At 42.8% G+C, this 26,939-nt stretch overlaps 2 protein-coding genes across 11 annotated transcripts in view; one reads left to right on the plus strand and one right to left on the minus strand.

The window, feature by feature from the left end:
• LOC130273890 (glyoxylate/hydroxypyruvate reductase B-like) overlaps positions 1 to 5,512 on the minus strand; it is a 34,670-nt gene extending 29,158 nt beyond the window's left edge. For 4 of the 7 annotated variants that reach the window (XM_056521354.1, XM_056521347.1, XM_056521355.1 and 1 more), the window contains exons 1-2: positions 5,377 to 5,512; positions 3,672 to 3,844 (exon numbers count right to left, since the gene is read on the minus strand). The gene's annotated coding sequence lies outside the window, so the exon portion shown is untranslated. Of the gene's footprint in view, positions 1 to 3,425; positions 3,490 to 3,671; positions 3,864 to 5,376 lie in introns of those variants that run through there. The other 3 variants (XM_056521351.1, XM_056521349.1, XM_056521348.1) reach the window with 3 other exon arrangements.
• Positions 1 to 26,099, plus strand: part of TXNL4A (thioredoxin like 4A) — a 29,598-nt gene extending 3,499 nt beyond the window's left edge. Inside the window, exons 1-4 of one of the 4 annotated variants that reach the window (XM_056521365.1) lie at positions 5,600 to 5,737; positions 15,258 to 15,430; positions 23,497 to 23,600; positions 25,545 to 26,099. In XM_056521365.1, coding sequence (XP_056377340.1) covers positions 15,278 to 15,430; positions 23,497 to 23,600; positions 25,545 to 25,716 — 429 coding nt within the window. In that variant the 5' untranslated portion in view covers positions 5,600 to 5,737; positions 15,258 to 15,277 and the 3' untranslated portion in view covers positions 25,717 to 26,099. The other 3 variants (XM_056521363.1, XM_056521366.1, XM_056521364.1) reach the window with 3 other exon arrangements.
• Positions 26,100 to 26,939: the final 840 nt, after the last annotated feature.

Here is a 26,939-nt window from a genome sequence, read left to right on the forward strand (position 1 = left end):
GGGCTTTTTTTTTTTTTTTACCAAAAAAAGAGTAGAATAAAAACCCAACCCTACTTCTGCCTGAGGTACAGGAACAAGAACCTGCTTTTTCTAGTAGGGAAAGGACTTCTTTTTGAAGTGCCACTAACTCTGAGTGCCACTAGCCCTTAGGTGAGTTGGAGGGAGACTGAGAAACTCCAGGCGTAGACCTTCCCTTAAGGTATTTAATAACCAGGTGTTGTTTTATATTTTTTCCCATTTCGCCACAAAGCCTCTCAGCCTGCCCCCGATTTTCCCCATACTGTCATTGCTGACTAGATTTTTTTGAACTGGTGGAGGCTTGATTGAAGACATACCCTTTAGTTCTTTTGGGAAAACACCATCTCTGAGAATCCTCTGACCTATGCCCTTGCCCCCTAGATATCCTATTGGGGGAGTAACGTCTAGATTTGTAAGGGGAGAAAGGAAAGATTTTCATCCTATCCCCGGCATTTTCTAACATGTCAACTAACACAGGCCCAAACAAAGTTTGTTTTTTGAAGTAATATCACCACGCCTGCGGGCCGAGTTAGACAGTGCGGCAGTTCTGGCAGATAGCCTAAGAGCATCCAAAGATGCATCTGCCAGAAATGCCGCCGATTTTTTAATTTGATGAATAGAATTTAACAATTCTTCATGAGGGACCCGATTCTGGATATCTGAAGATAACTGATCCAGCCAAAGAATCAAAGACCTGACGACCCAAGAAGACGCCACAGTAGGTTTGAAAGAGGCTGTGGAGGCCTCCCAGGTTCCACGCAAAAAAGTCTCAGATTTTTTGTCCATAGGGTCGCGTAGAACTCCCAAGTCTTCCAAAGGCAAGGCACCTTTACTGGAGACCTCAGAAATGGCTACATCTATTTTTGGTACTTTTTCCCATTCAGTCAATTCAGTGTTGTCAAATGGATATTTCCTTTTTAAGGCCCTGGGAAGATAAACCTTTTTATCAGGATTTTCACATTCCTTTTTAATTAAGCCGGATAAAAATCTAGGGATGGGAAAGGCTCTGCGTTTCCTTGGTTCTAATCCTTCAAACATGATGTCTTGAATTGATTTTTCTTCCCTAGGGTCCTCAATATTCATAGCTAACCGTACGTTTTTAATCAGATTATTAGTATCCTCGGATTGGAAAAAAGGTCTCCCTGAAGTGGTATCCTCGTCCGAAGATGTATCTTCATCCGATTCAGCTATTTCTACAGCAATTCCTTCCCCCTCTGACCCTGTCAGCTGCACAACTGTGGTTATAGGGGTGACAGGAGTAGGAGCAAAAGAAGGAGCAGGAGCGCGAGCAGAATTTAAAGCATTTTCACAGAATTCTGCATCTCCAACCCAATTAAATCTTGATAATAAGATGGCACTTGATGGGCAAGTCATCTTTTCATAACCCTGTGGTAACTTTGATCTACATGTGTTACAATTTTCAAGATGATTGGTTTTCTTAGATGATTTTCTAGGTACGTCCCCCTAAAAAATGTAATAAACCAAACCAGATATTACGAAAAGATCCCCGAAATGAAATTGGTACACTCAATCAGGAACGCTGGCTACCGTTGCTGGGGATTCAGCAGGATTACGTCTGGGGTCCTCCTTGGAGCTCATGCTGGCAATTGTTGGCTGGCATCCACTACGGAGGACGCAATCCTGTGCGGCTGCGGTCTAAATACTAACCGCACTTCCGCACTGCAAAATTCCAGCGTCTGATGTCACTTCTGTGACACGCATCAGTTGCCGGCGCTCCTCCTTGTCATTTAATGCGCCGGCAAGACACGTGCAGAGGAACAGGAAGGACCTCCTCTGTTACTCCGCTGCCCAGCCAGTCTCAATACTCCCAGACTAGGGAGGCTAGTTAGGACCGTGTAAACCCAGAGACTACGGGGATTTAGTGCCCTCAGCACTTTTATCCAAACCTGAGACAGGGACTCCTGCACCAGACAGGCTTAGGGACAGTAAACACACTGAGGCCGAGGAAGATGGTTCTTCTTTTTATCCTCAGGTTTCCTTTCCCTAGGAGTGGAGTCCCTCTCTCAGGTGGTGCTGTCATGGCGACCGGGAAATAAATCTTAAACTTTCTGTTAGATCATATAGAATGGCCCAGATTTATTATTGCAAATACAAAACCTTTATGGTCTAATTTGTGCCATAGAAAACTCTCATACATGACTTCTGCCACATGTATTATGTGTTTTAGACACTCTTCCACTGGGTCTGACATTGCCTCAGTAAAGGGGCCATTTTGTCAGTTTAAAGGGGGTACACCGGTCCTAAACAACTTATCCCCTGATCTCCTGCCCGGCAACCAGGCTCTCTCCATGTACTGAGCAGGCACCGCTCTGTGCATCTCCAGCTCTTCCATAGAGATGCATGTAGGGGGTGTGTCGACCACTGCTACTTGTGGTGGTCGACACAGCTGCATGCATGGGGAGAGCCAGGGTGCTGAGTAGGAGATCGCGGGGGTCACAGTTGGACTCCCTGCGATCAGGCACTAATCCCCTATCCTGTGGATAGAGGATAAGTTGTTCAGTACCAGAATACCCCTTTAAGGGGATTCTCTTATCAGCACTGGACACGCTCTGTGCATCTCCAGCTCTTCCATAGAGATGCATGTAGGGGGTGTGTCAACCACTGCTACTTGTGGTGGTCGACACAGCTGCATGCATGGGGAGAGCCAGGGTGCTGAGTAGGAGATCGCGGGGGTCACAGTTGGACCCCCTGCGATCAGGCACTAATCCCCTATCCTGTGGATAGAGGATAAGTTGTTCAGTACCAGAATACCGCTTTAAGGGGATTCTCTTATCAGCACTGGACACAGTAGGAAGATGTTTAGAGAGGAAATCAAAAGCATACTAGGGGATGTCATAACAGTATGTAACAATGTCTTAAAACAGTATAGCATTGAAAAATGTTAAAATGTTAGGTTTTGCAAGTTCTAACAAACAAAAAAATATATAATCATTTAAAGTGTCCCTGTCATTTAGACATGTGAAAAGTTATTATTGGTTGAGGTGTCAGTGCTGAGAGCCCCACCGATCATTAGAATAAGCAGGGGGTACTTCACTCTGGCTTGCAACTGCTTCACAAGATGACCCCAGCCAGAAAGTGGTATAGCCGCAGAGACCCTGATAGATTAAAATCTATGGCATGTCAAAAGTTTTTGTAAATGACACGATCACTTTCATGGGATTGTGCTATAAAATCATCAGTATACGGCACAAGATCACTAGGGCCAGTGGCTGGTTGCAGAGATGATGTTGCTGCTGATAACAATATTCCGATGAAGAAAATATGCTTTAGGCTAAGTTTCCACTTGGTTTTTTCTCTGGCAGTTTTTGGAGATCTGCCACTGCAGTTTTTGAGCCAAAGCCAGAAGTGTATTAAAAAGGAATAGGACATTTAAAGGAAGGACTTACACTTCTCCTTCCTTATGGATCCTCTTCTGACTTTGGAAACTTGGCCTTAGAAGTCACCTTGTTGCTGTGTGAGAGGAGAGTTACAATGCATATCTATCATGGCGTTCATTGTAATTGTCTCCCTCATTGGCAGAAACTTTCCAGTATATCGGGCAGACTTGTGCCCCCCACCCCTTTTATGACATTTCATAACATGGTATCTTCCATTTTATCCTTCCAAAAATACTATAAAGAAAAGCACTGTACCTGGAGATTTCAGATCTTTGTTCTTGCTGCTGAAACAACCTCCACAATAGACATGTGCTTACTCTGCACACTGCTAGGGTCACTAGTTTTATTCCAGATGATTATGTAAGATGTAAAAGCCTCAGCCCCCTTAGTATAATGAGTTCACCAGGATGAACTTCAGCACCAGCAGCCTGATCAGAGGACAAATGGGGAGATTTATTAAAACCTGTGTAGAGGAAGACTTGATGAGTTGCCCATAGAAACCAATCAGAACGCTTCTTTAGTTTTTCATTTTAAATGTGTTTTCAATAAATATATATTGACTATTAATTAATGACTATAGTTTTGGTGTAAGAATTCATTTTTGGTTTAGATATACCAGACAGGCTGTCACTCTGTGTGTCACTCTCCTCTGTCTTCCCTTGAACTTCAGTCACTGTGCAGGGGTAGGGTGGGTCCACACTACGTTTCTTCCATGCGGTCACCGGATCCGGCTGGGGGAGTGAAAACCGGGCGGTATACCATGGTTTAAGGTCTGGTCAGAAAACCAGAAAAGGGGCAAAAATAAGCCGACCAGAGGCACTCTCTGACTCCGGTCGGCTCATTCCCATGTTCCAGCTGGGGGAGTGAAAACCGGCCGCCATGCCCCCTCCCATAGACTTACATTGAGGGGGTGGGGTGTGACATCACGAGGGGGCAGAGCCATGACGTCATGATACTCCGTCCCCTGCACCGCCCGCCATCAAGCACTAAAAAACGGGGCTTCTGCAGGAGCGGGATTCCCATGATCTAACATCTTATCCCCTATCCTGTTGATAGGGGATAAGATGTTTAGCGCCAGAGTACCCTTTTAATAAAACTATGTGAATTGTCTGCAGCCCAAGTGAATTGAGCTCATCTATCATTGAAGATTATTGTAAGTAAAGGTTTAATTGTTATACCCCACATAATAGGCATACTTTTGAACCCCAATAGCCTCTGGATAACCCCTTTAAAGGACATCTGCAGCAAAAAACAACTTATCCCCTATCCACAGGTTTGATCGCAAGGGGGACCCCCCACGATCTCCCAAACGGGCCCCTGCATTGGAGCTCTATGGGAGTGGCTAATGCGCATAGCGTCGACAGTACGCCCCCTCCCCATACAGTTCAATGCCTCTCCCATAGAACTACATGGAGGAGGCGTGTCAGCCTTGACTTCATGCTGCGGCCGGCACGCCTCCTGCGTGGCAGAACCGTGGCCCCATTCAGGAGACCACAAGGGGTCCTAGCGTTTGAACCCCCACGAATAAACACGTATCCCCTATCCTATGGATAGGGGAAAAGTTGTTTTTTGCTGCAGATGTCCTTTACGCTTGGCTTGGATAAACATACATCTATCCTAAAATAAAACTATCATAATTATAAAGTGGCCTAGATGGACCAGGTGGTCTTTTTCTGCAGACAAGGGGGAAATTTTGCAAAAACCTGTGCAAAGGAAAAGTGGTGTGGTTGCCCATAGCAACCAATTAGATTGCTTCTCTTTAAAAATTAAATAAGTAATCTGGTTGTTATGGGCAACTGCACCAATTCGCCTCTGCACAGGTTTAGATAAATCTCCCCCAATCTTCTTTGTTCCCCTGGATGCAGCACATTGTCAGGGCACACCTGTATACACTGGGGTAACACACGGGCACCCCAAAAGTAGGTTGTACCCAGGCCTCAGTGGCACTGCCCACACTCACTTCTGTATCTCAGATTCCTCCGTTCACCTCAAGCCGGGAACTCACAGAGCAGCCGCTGCAAACTAGAAGCTGTAAGCTGGCACTGAGCATGCGCGGTGTTCACCCGCTCTGACCCTCACCCGTTGGCACATTAACCCTATCTCCATACACTCCTGTACATAATGCCTTCGCTTCTCTACATCACTTTATTCCCCCCAAGTGGCTGTCGAGTAGCCGGTGAACTACAAGTTCCAACATTCCTGGTCAACTGCGCCGACGAACCACTTTATTTACCACAAGCCTGAAAACCAAGAGTAACACACATAGGGTTAAACGTAAACAAGATTCGTCACGTGACACACCGGACTATCCTGCTTACACAGTGGGTTCACGTGAGAGGGGCGGAACCACATGCGCGACGTCACAGATGCTGGAGCGTAGGCTTTACGGCAGAGGCGTAGGCCGCCATCTTTCATTTGGGCAAAAGGACATTTAGCCAGAGTTGTGGTGCTTTTATTTTTGGAGAAAGCAATATACTTTGCTACTGAGGTTTCCTAAATTGCCTCCAGTTCAATAGAATAGAATAGAATGCAGAATAGAATTTTTGAATAGGGGAGAGGCCGTTACCTTTCATTGCCCGTAGTAAACATGGCGGCATAGGTTTTGCGTGTGGAAGTTTCCAGGAGGTTCTTTTACGGCGCCTGTGTTTCTTCAGCGGTGGAGAGAGTTGTGCCAGTGGCGGTTGCGGTGCATTAGTGACGGTAACGAGGACCCTTTTTAACCCCTAGTATTTGGGCTTTTGGAGATGGATAGGCTCATGTGCATGGGACTGCATCTGGTCCTGAGCCCATTCAATCCACTCGGAGCCTTAGGTTATTACATAGGACTGCGTTTCCCAACCATTGTGCCCCCAGCTGTTGCAAAACTATAACTTCCAGTATTCCCGGACAGCCAAAGACTGTGAGAGCATGTTGGGAGTTGTAGTTTTGTAACAGCTGGAGACACTGTTTGGAATATACTGGTTTATGATCCATGGGTGGACTGGGTCCTCCTAGAGTGCTCTTTGTTGCATATAAAGGGGAATGCTTTACCTTATCCACATGATATACATATACTAAATATGTAGTTATAGGCCCTGGGCTCTGTGGCCCCATATATTGTATATAAATATATACTATACATATAGGTCCCCGGGTGGCTATGTGCCCCCATATATTGTATATAAATATATACTATACATATACTTATAGGTCCCTGGGTGGCTATGTGCCCCCATATATTGTATATAAATATATACTATACATATACTTATAGGTCCCTGGGTGGCTATGTGCCCCCATATATTGTATATAAATATATACTATACATACATATATACTTATAGGTCCTGGGTGGCTATGTGCCCCATATATTGTATATAAATATATACTATACATATATACTTATAGGTCCCTGGGTGGCTATGTGCCCCCATATATTGTATATAAATATATACTATATATACTTATAGGTCCCTGGGTGGCTATGTGCCCCATATATTGTATATAAATATATACTATACATACATACATATATACTTATAGGTCCTGGGTGGCTATGTGCCCCATATATTGTATATAAATATATACTATACATACATACATATATACTTATAGGTCCTGGGTGGCTATGTGCCCCCATATATTGTATATAAATATATACCATACATACATATATACTTATAGGTCCCTGGGTGGCTATGTGCCCCCATATATTGTATATAAATATATACTATATATACTTATAGGTCCCTGGGTGGCTATGTGCCCCATATATTGTATATAAATATATACTATACATACATACATATATACTTATAGGTCCTGGGTGGCTATGTGCCCCCATATATTGTATATAAATATATACTATACATATATACTTATAGGTCCTGGGTGGCTATGTGCCCCCATATATTGTATATAAATATATACTATACATACATATATACTTATAGGTCCCTGGGTGGCTCTGTGGCCCCATATATTGTATATAAATATATACTATACATATATACTTATAGGTCCCTGGGTGGCTCTGTGGCCCCATATAGTGTATATAAATATATACTATACATATATACTTATAGGTCCCTGGGTGTATCTGTGCCCCCATATATTGTATATAAATATATACTATACATACATATATACTTATAGGTCCCTGGGTGGCTATGTGCCCCATATATTGTATATAAATATATACTATACATATATACTTAGGTCCCTGGGTGGCTCTGTGGCCCCATATATTGTATATAAATATATACTATACATACATATATACTTATAGGTCCCTGGGTGGCTATGTGCCCCCATATATTGTATATAAATATATACTATACATATATACTTATAGGTCCCTGGGTCCCTGGGAATATTATTATAGCCACCAAGGGACCTATATCTATATATTTATATATAATATACTGTGGGCATGGGGGGCATATTTGGATACAGTTACATATACAGTGGCCCCTCAACTTACAATGGCCTCAACATACAATAGTTTCAACATACAATGGTCTTTTCTGGACCATTGTAACTTGAAACCAGACTCAACATATAATGCTATGGAATCTGCCAAACATGTCAATGGCTGGAAGAACTGACCAATCAGAATGGGCATTCACTGATAAAACCCCTGTATTCCTAAAGAGCATGCACTGACTGGCTGTCTGGTAGCGCCCCCTACAGCACAGGGATGTATTACATGTCTGTACTACTTTTAACCTATGCCAAAATTAGCTGCTTGGACTCCAAGTAAGGGCGGCTCCATTTTACTTTTTTAGGACATTGCGGTGTACTGTACAGGACCCTGAAGAAGCTCCTGTCCTCTACATAGACCAATGTTTCCAACGAGGGTGCCTCCAGCTGTTGCAAAAACTACAACTCCCAGCATGCCCGGACAGCCAAAGGCTGCCCGGCATGCTGGGAATTGTAGTTTTGCAACAGCTGAAGGCACCCTCGTTGGAAAACACTGAAATAGACAGTGATTACAGCTCCCAGCAGATCTTTCTTACTTTTATATGGAAGGATTTGCTTTATCTATATTAGTTATCTACTTATTTTTGTTTAATCCTCACTTTTTCCTATTTTTGGATGACATTTTGGGGCCTCAGAACCAATTACCAGGTTTTCAACCTAATTAATATTGTAACCTGAGGGACTACTGTATGTGTAACATAACCCTGTCCAGTTTTTGTCTCATAGAAATATGTTCAGCCATGGGGCGCATTGTCAGGGGCTTCACTCCTGAGTCATCCTGGCAGCCACTGCTCACTGACTTCAATTGGCCACGGCTGCCACTTAGTGTACCTGTTGTCAACAAACGTTTTATATAATGTAGATAATGCCATTATATGTATATTTGTAATATACATTCGTTAAAAAATATGTATATTTTCGTCCCTGCAGCTATTGCCTGTGTGTCTCTATGAGGAGTCCAAATACAGGAAGTGAGGGTATTTGTAGCCAGCATGTATATGCCTAATGGAGCCTAAAATCTAGATGTTGTTTCTTGCCTGTATTAACCCCTTCCCGCAAATGGACGTGTATACATGTCCATTTTTTCTGTGACTTGACGCAAATGGACGTGTATACACGTCCAATACATTTTCTATCACCATGTCCGTTGGGATGGTGATAGAAACGTCATCTCAGCTGTTCTGGACAGCTGACCGATGACACTATGCAGCAGGGGACCAATCAGACTGGTCCCCTGCTGCAGATCATTGTCGTTAGTCAGTCAGTTAGTCACTGACTAATGACAAGGACTTGCGGGGTTCCGGGCTGATCGGGTCTCTGGTGACCGGATCGCCCGGAAAATAGTGATGATCGGAGCAGTCAGAGACCGCTCCGATCCATCCTGAGTGATAGGAGCGAGGTGGCAGCTGCTCCTAAACCCCTGCCATTGGTCGTTAGGACTAGCGACCAATGGCAGGAGGGGGTGCGGGAGGTTAGAGGTGAAATCCCCGCTCTGCCCCGCCCCTGGATGTCTGGGCAGAGCGGGGGGAAGATGGCGGATGGTCCCGGGACCAGCGATCATGTCCCGGGACCAGCGATCATGTCCCGGGACCGGCGATCGTGTCGTGTCGCAACCAGTGTGCCTCCAGCTGTGCCTCCAGGAGTTTTGCAACAGCTGGGGGCACACTGGTTGCGAAACACTGAGTTAAGTAACAAACTCTGTGTTTTGCAACCAGTGTGCCTCCAGCTGTTGCATGACTTCAAACCCCAGCATGCGCGGACAGCCAAAGGGCACGCTGGTAGTGGTAGTTTGAGATGCAGCAAGTTTTCCGCTGCAGCTCAAACTCCCAGCGGGAAGCTCGCTGTAGACCCCGGCCATGTGAGTGTACCCTAAAAACACCACACTATACAACATTACACAAAATAGTAAGTAAAACGTAAAACGCTACATACAAACATACTCCTACACAGTCACCTCTCCCCCCCCCCCCCCCCAAATAAAAAAAAAAAATTCTCGTATGACACTGTTTCCAAAACGGAGCCTCCAGCTGTTGCAAGACAACTCCCAGTATTGCCGGGCAGCGATTGACATTCCAGGCATGCTGGAAGTTTTGCAACAGCTGGAGGCACCCTGTTTGGGAAACACTGCCATAGGGTATTTTTGGTATCGGAGGCAAGTGTCATTCTTGCATCCGGTTCCGTCCTTATGCAAATCCCTTATTTAGTCCTCAAATGCGCATGGCGCTCTCTCACTTCAGAGCCCTATCGTATTTCAAGGCAACAGTTTAGGGCCACATATGGGGTATTTTCGTACTCAGGAGAAATTGCCTAACAAATTTTGGGGGGCTTTTTCTCCTATTACCCCTTGTAAAATTTGGGGGGAAACCAGCATTTTAGTGAAGAAAAAAAAATCATTTACACATCCGACTTTAACCCCTTCAGGACCAAGCCCATTTTGGCCTTAAGGACCAGAGCGTTTTTTGCACATCTGACCACTGTCACTTTAAACATTAATAACTCTGGAATGCTTTTAGTTATCATTCTGATTCCGAGATTGTTTTTTCGTGACATATTCTACTTTAACGTAGTGGTAACATTTTTTGGTAACTTGCATCCTTTACTTGTGAAAAATCCTAAAATTTGATGAAAAATTTGAAAATTTTGCATTTTTCTAACTTTGAAGCTCTCTGCTTGTAAGGAAAATGTATATTACAAATAAAAAATTTTTTTATTCACATATACAATATGTCTACTTTATGTTTGCATCATAAAAGTGACGAGTTTTTACTTTTGGTTGACACCAGAGGGCTTCAAAGTTCAGCAGCAATTTTCCAATTTTTCACAAAATTTTCAAACTCACTATTTTTCAGGGACCAGTTCAGGTTTGAAGTGGATTTGAAGGGTCTTCTTATTAGAAATACCCCACAAAAGACCCCATTATAAAAACTGCACCCCCTAAAGTATTCAAAATGACATTCAGTCATCATTTTAACCCTTTAGGTGTTTCACAGGAATAGAAGCAAAGTGAAGGAGAAAATTCACAATCTTCATTTTTTACACTCGCATGTTCCTGTAGACCCAATTTTAAAATTTTTACAAGGGGTAAAAGGAGAAAATGTATACTTATATTTGTAGCCTGATTTCTCTCGAGTAAGCACATACCTCATATGTCTATGTTAAGTGTTCGGCGGGCGCAGTAAAGGGCTCAGAAGGGAAAGAGCGATAAGGGGATTTTGGAGAGTACGTTTTTCTGAAATGGTTTTTGGGGGGCATGTTGCATTTAGGAAGCCCCTATGGTGCCAGAACAGCAAAAAACCCTCACATGGCATACCATTTTGGAAACTAGACCCCTTGAGGAACATAACAAGGAATAAAGTGAGCCTTAATACCCCACAGGTGTTTCACGACTTTTGCATATGTAAAAGAAAATTATTTTTTTTCACTAAAATGTGTGTTTCCCCCCAAATTTCACATTTTTCCAAGGGTTAATAGCAGGAAATACCCCCCAATATTTGTAACCCCTTCTCTTCTGAGTATGGAGGTACCCCATAAGTTGACCTGAAGTGCACTATGGGCGAACTACAATGCTCAGAAGAGAAGGAGTCATATTTGGCTTTTTGAGAGCAAATTTTGCTCGGGGGGCATGTCGCATTTAGGAAGCCCCTATGGTGCCAGAACAGCAAAAAATACCCACATGGCATACCATTTTGGAAACTAGACCCCTTGAGGAATGTAATAAGGAATAAAGTGAGCCTTATTACCCCACAGGTGTTTCACGACTTTTGCATATGTAAAAAAAAAAATAAAAAAAAAATTCCACTAAAATGTGTTTCCCCCCTAATTTCACCTTTTTGCAAGGGTTAATAGCATAAAATACCCCCCAAAATTTGTAACCCCATCTCTTCTGAGTATGGAGGTACCCCATAAGTTGACCTGAAGTGCACTATGGGCGAACTACAATGCTCAGAAGAGAAGGAGTCATATTTGGCTTTTTGAGAGCAAATTTTGCTCGGGGAGCATGTCGCATTTAGGAAGCCCCTAAGGTGTCAGAACAGCAAAAAAAATCACACATGGCTTACCATTTTGGAAACTAGACCCCTTGAGGAACGTAACAAGGGGTACAGTGAGCATTTGCCCCCCACTGGTGTCTGACAGATCTTTGGAACAGTGGGCTGTACAAGTTTTCATTTTCATGGACCACTGTTCCAAAGATCCGTCAGACACCTGTGGGGGGTAAATTCTCACTGCATCCCTCATTACATTCCGTGAGGGGTGTCGTTTCCGAAATGGGGTCACATGTGTTTTTTTTTTTTTTTTGCGTTTGTCAAAACCGCTGTAACAATCAGCCACCCCTGTGCAAATCACCTCAAATGTACATGGTGCGCTCTCCCTTCTGGGCCTTGTTGTGCGCCCCCAGAGCACTTTGCGCTCACATATGGGGTATCTCTGTAGTCGGGAGAAATTGCGTTACAAATTTTGGGGGGCTTTTTTCCCTTTTACCTCTTGTGAAAATGTAAAGTATAGGGCAACATCAGCATGTTAGTGTAAAAAATAAAAAAATTTTACACTAACATTCTGGTGTAGACCCCAACATTTCCTTTTCATGAAGGGTTAAAGAAGAAAAAGCCCCCCAAACCTTGTAACGCAATTTCTCCCGAGTACGGCGATACCCCATATGTGACCCTAAACTGTTGCCCTGAAATACGACAGGGCTCCAAAGTGAGAGCGCCATGTGCATTTGAGGCCTAAATTAGGGATTTGCATAGGGGTGGACATAGGGGTATTCTACGCCAGTGATTCCCAAACAGGGTGCCTCCAGCTGTTGCAAAACTCCCAGCATGCCTGGACAGTCAACGGCTGTCCGACAATACTGGGAGTTGTTGTTTTTCAACAGCTGGAGGCTCTGCTTTGGAAACAGTGGTGTACCGGACGTTCTTATTGGGGGAGGGGGGCTGTGTAGGGGTATGTGTATATGTAGTGTTTTTAACTTTTTATTTTATTTTGTGTTGGTGTAGTGTAGTGTTTTTAGGGTACAGTCACATGGGCAGGGGGGATTACAGCGAGTTTCCCAGCGCAAAATTTGCTGCATCTCAAGATGCGAGAAACCCACTGTAAAAGCCTCGCCCATGTGAATGTACCCTGTACATTCACGGGGGTGGCGGGGCGGGGGGGCTTGGGGGGGGTTGCATCAGCTGTTGCAAAACCACAACTCCCAGCATGCATGGTCTGTTAGTGCATGCTGGGAGTCATAGTTTTGCAACAGCTGGAGGCACACAGGTTAGGAAACACTGAGTTAGAAACAGACAATGTTTCCCAACCAGTGTGTCTCCAGTTGTTGCAAAACTACAACTCCCAGCATGCCCAGACAGCTGAAGGGCATGCTGGGAGTTGTAGTTCGGCAACATCTGAAGGGCCAGATGTTGCTGAACTAAAACTCCCAGCATGCCTGGACAGTCAGTGCATACTGGGAGTTGTAGTTTTGCAACAGCTGGAAGAGCACAGATTGGAGACCATTATACAATGGTCTCCAAACTGGGGCCCTCCAGATGTTGCAAAACTACAACTCCCAGCATGCATGGTCTTTTAGTGCATGCTGGGAGTTATAGTTTTGCAACAGCTGGAGGCACACAGGTTAGGAAACACTGAGTTAGAAACAATGTTTCCCAACCAGTGTGTCTCCAGCTGTTGCAAAACTACAACTCCCAGCATGCCCAGACAGCTGAAGGGCATGCTGGGAGTTGTAGTTCGGCAACATCTGAAGGGCCAGATGTTGCTTAACTAAAACTCCCAGCATGCCTGGACAGTCAGTGCATGCTGGGAGTTGTAGTTTTGCAACAGCTGGAAGAGCACAGATTGGAGACCATTATACAATGGTCTCCAAACTGGGGCCCTCCAGATGTTGCAAAACTACAACTCCCAGCATGCCCAGACAGCCAAAGGCTGTCTAGGCATGCTGGGAGTTGTAGTTTTCAGACTCCTAGAAGCAGCAGTGAAGATCTTCACTGCTGCCTCTGAGGACCACATACTTACCCGTCGCTGCTCGTCCACGTGGCCGGTCCCGCGCTTCTCCTCGGTCCCGCCGCTGGATCAGGTAAGTCCGCCGGTCCCCACGTGTTCCCCCCGAATGCCGCAGGTCCCCGCGAGCCCCTGCAGCGCTTCGTCCCCCCGTTCTGCCCGACTTCCAGGGGCGGGCAGTGCGGGGGATCTGAACTTTCACCCCAGATCACTGTGATTGGTCCACAGGGGGGGGTTGCATCACTTGACATACACATATGAGGTATTTCCTTACTCGAGAGAAATTGGGTTACAAATTTTGGGGGGATTTCTCTCGTTTTACCCCTTATAAAAATACAAAAGTGGGTCTACAAGAACATGCGAGTGTAAAAAATGCAGATTTTGAATTTTCTCCTTCACTTTGCTACTATTCCTGTGAAAGGGTTAACACACTTACTGAATGTCATTTTGAATACTTTGAGGGGTGCAGTTTTTATAATGGGGTCATTTATGGGGTATTTCTAATATGAAGGCCCTTCAAATCCACTTCAAACATGAACTGGTCCCTGAAAAATTCAGATTTAGAACATTTTGTGAAAAATTAGAAAATTGCTGGTGAACTTTGAAGCCCTCTCATGTCTTCCAAAAGTAAAAACTTGTCAATTTTATGATGCAAACATAAAGTAGACACACTGTATATGTGAATCAATATATAATTTATTTGGTATGTCTATGTTCCTTACAAGCAGAGAGTTTCAAAGTTCGAAAATTGCAAAATTTTCAATTTTTTTATGAAATTTTGGAATTTTTCTCCACGAAATGATGCAAGTATCGTCGAAATTTTACTGCTATGTTAAATTAGAATATGTCACTAAAAAAACAATCTCAGAATCAAATTCATAAGTAAAAGCATTCCAGAGTTATTAATGCTTAAAGTGACAGTGGTCAGATGTGCAAAAAACGCTCTGGTCCTTAAGGTGAAAATGGGCTTGGTCCTTAAGGTGTTAAGAAGCCATTACACTATACTTTCTTTTTTTTCTTTCTGTAATTGGTGTTTTTTTCCCCTTACTATTGAGCATATGTTTTTATAATAAAGTGTGTGCTTTAAGAAAAAAAATTCCCCTCTATGATGGAAACTGGGTAAAAATGAAGCCTTTCTAATAGTGCCCACAGAAAGCTTTCATCTTAAAGGGGTATTCCAAGAATAAAAAAAACAGGCGCCCTCCTTGTCTCCACTTTGGGTGTGGTATTACAACTTGGCTCCATTCACTTCAATGGAGCTGGGCTGCAGAACCACACCCAACTTGGAGACAATGAGGGAGCTGTCTTTGAAAGAAAAAAGGCCTGTTTTTGTTTAAATAGAATACCCCTTTAATTGTTGCTTATGCTTTTTATATCTTTTAATAGGGTAAAATAAACGTGACATCATGTCTTATATGCTTCCACATTTGCACAATGGCTGGCAAGTTGACCAGGCCATTCTTTCCGAGGAAGACCGTGTGTTGGTAATCCGCTTTGGACACGACTGGGATCCAACATGTATGAAGATGGATGAAGTATTGTACAGCATAGCTGAGAAGGTGAGTGTCAGCAGAAAGATTTAGGTGCTGGAATACTGCATAATAAATCATCCATTCTACATGAGACAAGTATGTTTCGGCTCAAAGTGTACTTGTCATATCACAGAATATAATAGTCCCAAAAAAATAATGAGCCCTTTTAACAGGAAAAATGAAATAGTTTTTATAGGGGTAAGAATAGCAGAATTTTACATACATGTATGGACTATAAAGCGAGCGCAGGAGCTGCACTCTCCTCATAGACTGCAGGTCCCGGCTGCTATCAGCATTTAACATTTTAGATGCCATGATCAATACTGATCATGTCATCTAAAATATTACTGGGACTTTGTGATGCTCATTGGACAACCCAAAGCATGATTGCAGGGGTCCAAAGAGTCATGATGGTGACCAGATGTCTCCTTACCTCCTCTGTGCCGCACTTTCGGAATCTATTTGCATAGTCTGCCTTCTGGACCTAAAAGAAAATAGTAAAATATAAAGTCTTCAAAAATACATGTAAGGGACCTATAACTATATATTTATTGTATATACAGGTGAAACTACAAATTTTTTAATATCATGTAAGAAAAAAAAAAAAAAACTTATATTTCATTAATGCAACTTAAAAGGAAAGGAAGCATGAAGTGCTCCAAAATCTCCTAGTAGACGGATGCGTTGACCCTGGACTTGGGACATGGCTCCCCAAATCATAGTAATTGGGAGGTACTTTGGGGTTTTCAGGAGCTGTAAGCCATAATCATCCCAATTATGACAAATCATAACTTGAACTATCTTGCTTTGCATGTGATGAGTTTCTCTCATATATTAGTTTCACGATATAGAAATTAACTTTGCACGATATTCACATTTTTCGAGTTTTACCTGTATTTATATAAAATATATATGTGGACATGAGGTTATATTCAGGGCTCGTTCACACGGACGGATCCACAGTGTATTTTACGCAGCAGATCCGTCGATGATAGACCCTACAGTGTGCCCTCTAGATGTGCCTGCTTGGAGCGGCAATCCGCTGCTATGAGCAGACAGACTGCTATGTGCAAGTCGCGTATACTTGCACACATCGCGGCTTCTCTTGGCCCAGCTCAGGGAGCAGGGAGAGCAGCCGCCATGTGAGCAAGTACACCGTGCGCATGGCGACTCGCATATAGCAGTGGATTGCTGCTCCAAGCAGGCACATCTGGAGGCACACTGTAGGGTCCATCATCGGCGGATCCGCAGCGTAAGATACGCAGCACATGCGTCTGTGTGAAGGAGGCCTAATATACAATTATGTTTATATTACATAATATGATTAAATTCACCACCCTTTTACAATATAGATATATGGTATTGCTGCATGCGGAAATGTACAAACTATTAAAAGATCATATTAATGTTCTCATATGGTGAATAGCGTAAACAGAAAGAAAAATACCAAAGTTCAAAATTGCTGATGTTTGGTCACAACACATCCCAGAAAAAAAATGTAATAAAAAGTAAGAAGTCAGATTTAAGTAAAAGTGATAATAATAAAAAACTACAGATCACCGCACAAAAAAATTGGGCCCTCATACAGCCCAATATGCAGAAAAAAAAGAAAGTTGTAGGGGTCAGAATAGGGCACTTTCAAATGGACTTATTTTGTAAAAAAGTTCAACCTTTTTTTTAATTTTTTTATGTAAATTTGGCTATCGTTTTATTCATATTGATGCAATGAAAAAAGAGAACATGTCAGTTTTACTTTAAAGTGCGCTGCGTAAAAATATAAGTTTCAAAATTGCATCTTTTCCAATTTTCCCCACAAATAAATATTTTTTTAATTCAGGGTACATTTTATGGTAAAATGAAAGGTGTTATTGCAAACTACAATTGGTCATGCAAAAAAAACAAGCCCTCATATAGGTGTGTGGATGGTAAAACAAGCGTTATGGCTCTTTAGAGGCGAGAAGGAAAAACAAAAACCTGAAAATTAGCTGTGTACTCGAGGGGTTAACTATTAAAGGGTTACTTTGGGAAACTGAACAAATCGGACACTTATACCCTCTCAACAGCCAATTAAGTAAACAGCATGTGCTAAAAAAGTGCTTTGAGTCCCACTGGGAGAATATAAATGAGTTATGTGACTAAAAATCAGTAATTCTGGCATTATGTATATATTTGTGCATTTACACCATCATAGGACATCAGGTGCACCTCGGCCTTCCTCCCCAACGTCTTTATGGGGCTGTGAGCGGTTATGATGACTCCATGCACCTGGTCATCTTAGGGTTGCCCATGCCATGATTCTTTGTACCTGTTAACAATAAATGAGGCTGAAATAACAGATCTTGCTAAATTCAGGGATGTGGAAATCCTATTGCCCGACTCCCGGGACGTGTAGTTCTGGGTGCCGGGCAGGTGAATTTTTCATACATTTAGCCCTGTATAGGGCAAGCAGGGCCAGACGATTTCCCCCTTTTATTTTTATAATGCCGGCACTCAGGGTGTATGGAGCAGGCTTCTGACTTGAGCCCGCTCCATACCCGGTGGCCCCCAGCTGATTTCAGTAGCCCAGCATGGGTGATCGCCACGGCTCGGCTATTAACCCTTTAGATCGCCACTCTCAAAGTTGACAGCTGTGTCTAAAGGGATTTTATAACTATCCCTGGTGGTCTAGTGGGGTGGATCTCCTCTTCATCCATGGCAAGTTTTAACCCCTTAAGGACCATGCCCTCAGATGGAAAACTTTTTTTTATTTTATCTACTGCTACCAGAAAGTTAAACCGATTTTGTAAATTACTTCTATTAAAAAATCTTTACCCTTCCAGTACTTTAGCAGCTGTATGCTACAGAGGAAATTCTTTTCTTTTTGAATTTCTTTTTTGTCTTGTCCACAGTGCTCTCTGCTGACACCTGATGCCCGTATCAGGAACTGTCCAGAGCAGCATAGGTTTGCTATGAGGATTTTCTCCTGCTCTGGACAGTTCCTGATACGGGCATCAGGTGTCAGCAGAGAGCACTGTGGACAAGGCAAAAAAGAAATTGGTACCAGTTGATTTAAAAAAAAAAAAAAAAAAAATGTTTTCCACCAGAGTACCCCTTTAAGGACCAGGCCAATTTTGTTTTTGCATTTTCATTTTTTCCTCCTCACCTTCTAAAAATCATAACTCTTATATTTCCATCCACATTCCAATATGAGGGCTTGTTTTTTTGCATCACCAATCTTACTTTGTAACGACATCACTCATTTTACAATAAATAATATTTTTTTGGTTGCGCCGTACATTTTATGTGGGGAAATTGAAAAGAAAACCGCAATTTTGCAAATTTTAGAAGGTTTTGTTTTCACGCTGTACACTTTTTTTTTTTTTTTTTTTTTTTTATTCTGTAGGTCAGTACGATTAAAATGATACCCATGCTATATGCTTTTTTTAAATAATTGTACCACTTTCAAAAAATCTCCACAAAAAATAGTATGTTTGAAATTGCCCTATTTTGACCACCTATAACTTTATAATTTTTCCGTATACGGGGCAGTATGAGGGCTAATTTTTTACCACTTATGCTTATATTTTACTTTTTAATCATTTTTTTTTTCGATCTCAAACCAAAGCAGAAGACCCCAGGACCCCAAATCACAGATGGTTTTTTTTTTTATGTAAAAAGTGTTCAAAAAGTCTGATCAGTACCAAAATGGTACCAATACAAACAGCAGATTACGGAACCAAAAGATGAGCCATCATACAGCCCAGTATACAGAAAAATAAAAATGTTATAGGGGTCAGGAATTTTTTTCAAAATTAAAAAAAGCTTAAAAAAAAAATTTTAATTAGTAATACATGACAGAGACTAAACAAATTTGGTATTGGTGTAATCAGCCTGACCTAAAGTATCAAAATAACAGTTCGACCACAGGGTGAATGGCGAAAAAAAGAAAACTCTCAAATTTGCATATTTTTTTTCAATTTCACCTCACAAATAATATTTATTTTTTGTGTTTTAGAGCATAAGTTATGAGCAAGTGAAAGGTGTCATTACAAAGTATAAAACAAATCGAAAAACACAGCCGCACAGCCACCATTTGTATTTTGATCTACTTGTCAGCATAATTTAAAACACGAACGGGTTGTTAGTATTCATTTTGATCAAAAAGTACAAGCCCACTCGCCACGTCAAGGCCATCTAGTCAGAGTGGGTCCCTAACCTAACACTGGCGTAGCGCTGGGCGGCGACCACTGCCTCCTAGACACCAAGCTCACAGGGGGAATGACCCAGTGGCCAGGCAGCCCCACTGTTGCCCGACCGTGCCCCTGGCTTTGGGCCGCACCACCCCACAGACAAAGCACCACAGAAACAATGGCCGCCACAGAGAACCACACCAGTATGAACACCTACCATGTGCTCCCTGTCAGAGGGCTGGGAGAATGCTAGGAGGAAGTCTCCTGTTAATTAACGCCTGGGCTGAATGGGTGGAGTGGAGTGCTGGCCATGGAAGAAGAGAGAGTCATTACAAAGTATAATTGGTCAAATTCAAGCCCTCATATTAGTCTGTAGATGGAAAAATAAGAGTTATGGCTATTATAGGACGAGGAGGAAAAAAAGTAATAAAGACCTTATTTATGTACTATTTTAATTGAAATCATTTTGTCTACCAGAACAAGTGGCTTTTCATGAGGGACAAGTAGATTGTGTTCCGTTTTAGCCCCTTGGAAACATTTTTTTTTTTTCCTCCCCCACCCCCCCTGTAATTAAAGGCATGTCCACATACTTGCCCATTTATAACTGGTCCACAACTTGTGGTTCTGTAGCTGTTGAGAAACTACAGCTCCCTGAATGTTCTGACAAAAAGGCTGTAGTTTTGTAACAGCTGAAAGAGCCACATGCCATACTGTAGTTATGGAAAAATGATCCTATAGTTAAGCTACTGTATTCATCTGGCACTAGAGGATTAATTAAAATGTCCCAGTCATTTCAGAAAACTTTTGATGTGTCAAAGACATGTCAAACATTTTCATCCTTAGAGGTGTCAATGCTGAGACTCCCACGATCAGGGAGAAGCAGCAATAGCGCACTTCACTATCCCTGCTCGCAGCAATCTCCATCCTGCTGCCCCATTATTAGGCTATTCGACGTCCTGTGAAGCAGGACGGAGATCACTGAGAGCTGAGGACTGAAGCAGTGGGGCACTGAGATTCTGGCCAGTCAAAATTTTGAACTTACAGGGACACTTAAATGGGCACTGTCATTAAAATTATAATTTTTTTTGCATATGATACAGCAGCTAAATAAGATTTGTAATAATACTCCCTGTAAAAGAGAGTTGTTGTTTTTTTTCTTCTTTTGGTCACTTTCATGGCCTTATAAATCTGGCCACTAGGGGTCTCCCTTCTGGTCCAGACCACATTCCGTCTGCTCAAAAGCACAGACTTTGTTCTCCTGGCACGAGACTAAACTCAGGAAATGCTGTCTGGCCATAGGCAGTGAATAGCGCTTTCTCTCTGCCTGTGTATGAACAGGGATAGCGAGTACTATTCACTGCCTATGGCCAGACAGTCTGGTCTCCTGCCAGTCCAGCAGGAGACCAAAATCTGTGCTTTTGAGCAGACAGAATGTGGTCTGGATCAGAAGGGAGACCCCTAGTGGCCAGATTTATAAGGCCATAAAAAGACTTTTTTTTTTTTTTTTTTTTTTTTACAGGGAGTAAATTACAAATCTTATTTATTTTACCTGCTGTAGCATATGCAGAAAAAATTATTTTAATGACAATGCCCATTTAAATGGGCACTGTCAGATCCCAAAACTTTTTATATTGTGTTACTGATAAAAATGAAAGACCTTTTGTAATATGGCTGTTAAATTTTTTTTGAATATTTAATAAAGAAAACCGCTCCTTAAAAATACCACCACTAGGGGTTCCCATAACTACAGGGACACTAACCGTTCCTGCAGCAGCATCTGGCTTGTCCGTGAGTCATGGACAAGGCTACATGAGCAGACACACCAATCACTCCCCACCACCACAAGTGAGAGACATACCCTATTTCCCTGAAAGGATTGGTATTTTTACAATAAATATTGGCGTTGGAGGCATAAAAATTACAGTATTTTTCGCCGTATAAGACACACTTTTTCTTCCCCAAAACTGGGGGAAAAGGTCAGTGTGTCTTATACGGCGAATACACCCCTATCGCGGAGGTCCCTGCGGCCATCAACGGCCGGGACCCGCGGCTAATACAGGACATCACCGATCGTGGTGATGCCCTGTATTAACCCTTCAGACGCGGCGATCAAAGCTGACCGCCGCGTCTGAAGGGAAAGTGACACTAACCCGGCTGTTCCCAAACAGCCCGACTGAATAGCCGGGTTAGTGCTTACAGGACACAGGGAGGGACCTTACCTGCCTCCTCTGTGTCTTCTACGTTCAGGGATCCCCTGTATGGCTGGCGCTCTCCTTCCTCGTCATCACGTCGTTGCGTACGTGCGTCGGCGTGCGTAACGACATGATGGCGGCGACGGAGAGCGAGGATACCCGCCCGGCAGCAGAGACGTTCCGGAGTGACGGGGACACGGCGACAGCGATGGAGCGACATCCAGGGCAGCGGAGATGGGTCCGGAGCAGCGGGGACACGTGAGTATTACTTCCTATGCAGTGGTCTTCAATCTGCGGACCTCCAGATGTTGAAAACTACAACTCCCAGCATGCCCGGACAGCCAACGGCTGTCCGGGCATGCTGGGAGTTGTAGTTTTGCAACATCTGGAGGTCCGCAGGTTGAAGACCACTATTGGGTTCAAAATCTTTATTTTTTTACATTTTGCACCTATAAATTGGGTGCGTCTTATACGTCGGTGCGTCCTATAGGACGAAAAATACGGTAGATGTAAATGGTCAGAATTGGGTACTAAAGTTATTTTTTGTGGGATCTGACAGGTACACCTTAAAGGAGAACTCCAGAATATAAAAATTGTCCCCCCATACTGCCGGCAGTAAAAAAATAAAGATGTACATACCTTCTTCCGCTCCCCCGGGGCCTCCGGTAACTGGTTCCGGCGCGATCCTCTTCCTTGTTGCCAGTGGTTGGTGTCATACTGCAGATCAAAAGGAGTGAAGGTCGGGGGTCCAGCTCACAAAAGTACTTTTGTGAGCTGGACCCCCGACCTTCACTCTTTTTGATCTGCACTTTCCGGCATACGGCCCGCACGGTCCGTGCTCCAAGCCCACCTGCTAAAACCGCATGACAATCGCATATCCATCTACCGATGTCCTCAGCAAGTGGTGAGCTGAACAATTTCTTTCTTCTTTTTACTGGTGTCATACTGCACTCAGCCAATCACCGGCCGCAGTAAAGTCCCGGCTCGGCCGGCGATAGGCTGAGCGGCAGTGTGACGTTTTCAGCCCCGGCAGCAGGTACCGGTGTAGTGAAGAATTTTGTGTCCTGAAGTGTTCTCACACTGCCGCTCAGCCTATCGCCGGCCGAGTCGGGACTTCACTGCGGCCGGTGACTTGCTGAGCGCAGTATGACCCGCTGACCACCGGCAACCAGGAAGAGGATCCCGGGGGAGCGGAGGAAGGTATGTACATCTTTATTTTTTTACTGCCAGCAGTATGGGGGACAATTTTTATATTTCGGAGTTCACCTTTTAAGGTGTGTTTAATTTGTATCTAGCTTCGGTTATCTTTAAGTTGTGGCCATGAATGTGCACACGCTTTGTTGTATTTTGTCCATTTAGTGTATCGCCTGGAAAAACTTCTGACATCCGTTAAACACAGCCTTACAGTGCCATGCGTTTAACATATGTTTTACAGGGTCCTATATATTGATACTGCTACTGATGGATGTATACTAGAGCCATAAAGCAAAAAAGGACATGTATTGTACCTCCATCAGGTTATTTTAACTCTGTAGACACATTTAGCAAATACACTGGAAGCTTTTCTTGCGTAGTTGTACAACTAAATAAAAACGCAATGTGAACACTCCCTGAGATGGATGATATTTGACAAGTTTGTGCAGTTTGTTCTCTAAAAGCATTTCCAGAAACATTGCTGTATGTGTGTGCTGTACATGAAGAGCTAACGTTTCTATTTTACTCTTCACTACAGGTAAAAAACTTTTCTGTGATATATCTGGTGGATATAACAGAAGTACCAGATTTTAACAAAATGTACGAGTTATATGATCCCTGTACAGTCATGTTCTTCTTCAGGTAAGAATTATCGATTCTATTTTCTTCCTTAGGGACGCATATTTAAAAAGCAACATATATGCTATCATTAGAAAATAATGTGGAGGTTCTTGTGTATACCTTTTTTAGTTGATGTACCTTTTATGGGTTGTCTGCTGTCTTATTTTAAAATTCCACTTCGTCCTGCAGCTGCAGGAAACGTTTGGGGGTCTGCAACTTAGGGGATACGTTTATTGTATGAGATATTTCCTTTAGTAATTGTAGAAATGTGGGTCATTTCAAAGGGTTCTCTTACTTTATTTTTTTCAACTGTACTATTTGTGGGACCAATGTTACTATAAACTAAATTTTAGCTTTTTGGCAAGTGCTCTGTAGCAATCCAAATCAAATTAAAATCATGGCATTAGCATGTGTTGCTAGTGACATCAAGGTTTCCCCTGTAAAAAAAATAAATAAAAATAAAGTTTCTTATGACTTGTGATTGCAAAAATTCAGAACAAGTTTGAATTCTTATGATTGACGTCTTTTTGTCTCCTATACAGACTTAAGTGGGCACTGTCAGATATAGAAACTTTTTGTTGTACATCCTGCAAAACATTAACCTTTCTAATATACTTCATAAGAAAATGCTATTTCCTTTTTATAGAAATCATGGCTTATAAAATCATGGCTTTATCCAAGCTGAAGCACAGGCATAGACAAAGCACAGGCATGGACGAAGTCCAGTAAGTGAGGGCGGGCTAGCATTCTGATGTGCTCACTGCTGTCTGATAGGACAGGAGAGAGCGCAGAGGAGTCCTATCAGACAGAAGAGAGCGCAAAGGAGTGCTATCAGACAGGAGAGAGCGCAGAGGAGTGCTATCAGACAGGAGAGAGCGCAGAGGAGTGCTATCAGACAGGAGAGAGCGCAGAGGAGTGCAATCAGACAGGAGAGAGCGCAGAGGAGTGCTATCAGACAGGAGAGAGCGCAGAGGAGTGCTATCAGACAGGAGAGAGCGCAGAGGAGTGCTATCAGACAGGAGAGAGCGCAGAGGAGTGCTATCAGACAGCTGATAGCAGTTCCGGTGCTCCCATCATGTATAGGATGTAAATGTACATAGCATCCCAAAATATCCCACAATACCTGTGCCAAAGTCAGTGGATTAAAGTAATGTTTGTCTCATTTTGCAAACATTTACGAAATTTCCGAGTAGAATTTTGTTTTAAAAAGTTCCGCTTGAAAATTCCACTGCACGTTGCACCCTGCAGAATTTTAGCGGTGGATAAAATCTCAAGCCGCACCCGGAAGCTTCGGACTGAATTTTCCATCCAGAACTGTAAGTGTGAACCCGGTGTGAGGTGCAGCACTGCGTCCTGTGCATTTCTATGTTCACTCCTCCCCTCAGCTGTCCGAGGAATGCCAAAGATACAGCAAGGGAAGGCAGAGCTGGGCAGGATGCAACTCTGCACCTCCCTCAGCTCCGCTCCGGTCAGTGTGGTCATTGTGAAGTTCATGACAGGAGGGACTCAGATATAGTAGTGTGTGTGTGTGTGTGTGTGTATATATAATATAAAAAAATGATATTCTATTTATAATATGTTGCGTCCTTGCCGGGTCCTGCCCAGCTCTGCCTTCTCGCCCTTTGCTGTATCTTCAGCAATCCTCGGACAGCTGAGGGGAGGAGCAAATGCAGTTCTGCACCCCACACTGGCCTTAGTGTTTTTGAAGGACTCAGAAGCACAGGCTTGCAAAAACAAAAATGGTGTATGCTTAGAAATGGATTGAACATAGTCACTGTTGGTCTACATTCAGTCTATTGAAATCAATAGGTCCAGTGCAGGTACAGTAACATATGGAATACTATTCTCTATTTTTCTGATGTATATTACAAATTATGTGGAGCCTTTAATGTGCCATAGCTTTGTGACTTTAGTACTGCTTCTGCGGTTCATGTATAACTTCTTTTCATTTCTGTCCTTCCACAGGAACAAGCACATTATGATAGATTTAGGCACGGGAAACAACAACAAGATTAACTGGGCAATGGAGGACAAACAGGAGATGATTGATATTGTAGAAACTGTGTACAGAGGGGCCAGAAAAGGCAGAGGTCTAGTCGTGTCTCCGAAAGACTACTCCACAAAGTACAGATACTGAAGCTGTTGCTGCCTGTTCATGTGGTGCTTTTATTCATATATTTTATGTCAACTTGGACTGCAAGTGTCATAAGATCGACTTATGAATTCAGAAGGAGTGAGCAATTCTACTGTTTATACCTTTTGACAATTATTGTGTTAGGAGTTTCACGATTTTTGAGAGATGGAAAACACAAGCCTTAAATATCTTATGTTGAAGTTTTTGTCCTTTATATTGTGTTTAATAAATATGAAACTTTGTAGGTTTTGTTTTAGAAAACAGCTGTATCTGTGATATGGTCATAAAGTGTTCTCAGTTTTGTAGGAAGGAGATCAATCCTGAATTCAACTACTTTATCAGCTCAATAAAAAAAACATGAAAAACTACAGTTCCAAGAAATTCATTGTAGTTGACCACTGGTGCAGAATAAAAATATGAAAAAGAACTTATTTTTACCAATATGCTAACATTACCAGTACTTTTACATTGCAAATTAACTTCATATTTTTTTTCTTTTACCAAAATACAGATCAATTCCCAAGAGTAAGGCTATATTCACACTGCCATTATATATTCTATTTAGTGTCAGGATAAAGCAGGAAACTGTATTATGGCTTGAATCCATCCTAAGGCCAGTCTCAGATGAGTGTAGTACAGATACATTTCTGTCCAACTTTGGGTCTACGAATAACTAATCTGGACAGCACTTGTGCCTGTATAACGCTGGCCTGAAATTGGTCTAAGGCCTGCTGCCCAAACCCTGTGTCATCAAGGGAGTCCCTGGTTTATCCCTGCCCCACCAGTCTTGATTGAGAGATTTTTCCCTTAACCCAATCAATCAAGGCTGGTGGCAGGAAGAGACCACTGGGGACTTCCTTGATGGAGGGTATTGTACCCTTTCTCATGCCACTGAATTTATCTGACCTTGGTTTTGGAGAAATTAAATGCAACAGTTTCTCTGAATCAGGAGAATACTCCCTGTATGAAGTGCATTAAGAATGTCTTTGGACCCTCTCACTGTATCTGCTTCCCTATAGGCCTGCAAGCTGCCTCACATTGTAGTCTGCACATTTATTTTAGCAATCGCTGTTTAGACGGCTGCTTTTATTACAGGTGGCCACTGTTCACATCTGCATCATGGTTTCTGTTATAAATGGAAATTACACAGTCCTAGATTTACAGCAAAATGGATACCAGCAGTGTCTGACAGTACCTATTGGCTTATTGTGCATAACTATTTTTTT

Source organism: Hyla sarda, chromosome 5 (assembly GCF_029499605.1).
Source record: "Hyla sarda isolate aHylSar1 chromosome 5, aHylSar1.hap1, whole genome shotgun sequence".
In the NCBI taxonomy this organism is placed as follows: Eukaryota; Metazoa; Chordata; class Amphibia; order Anura; family Hylidae; genus Hyla; species Hyla sarda.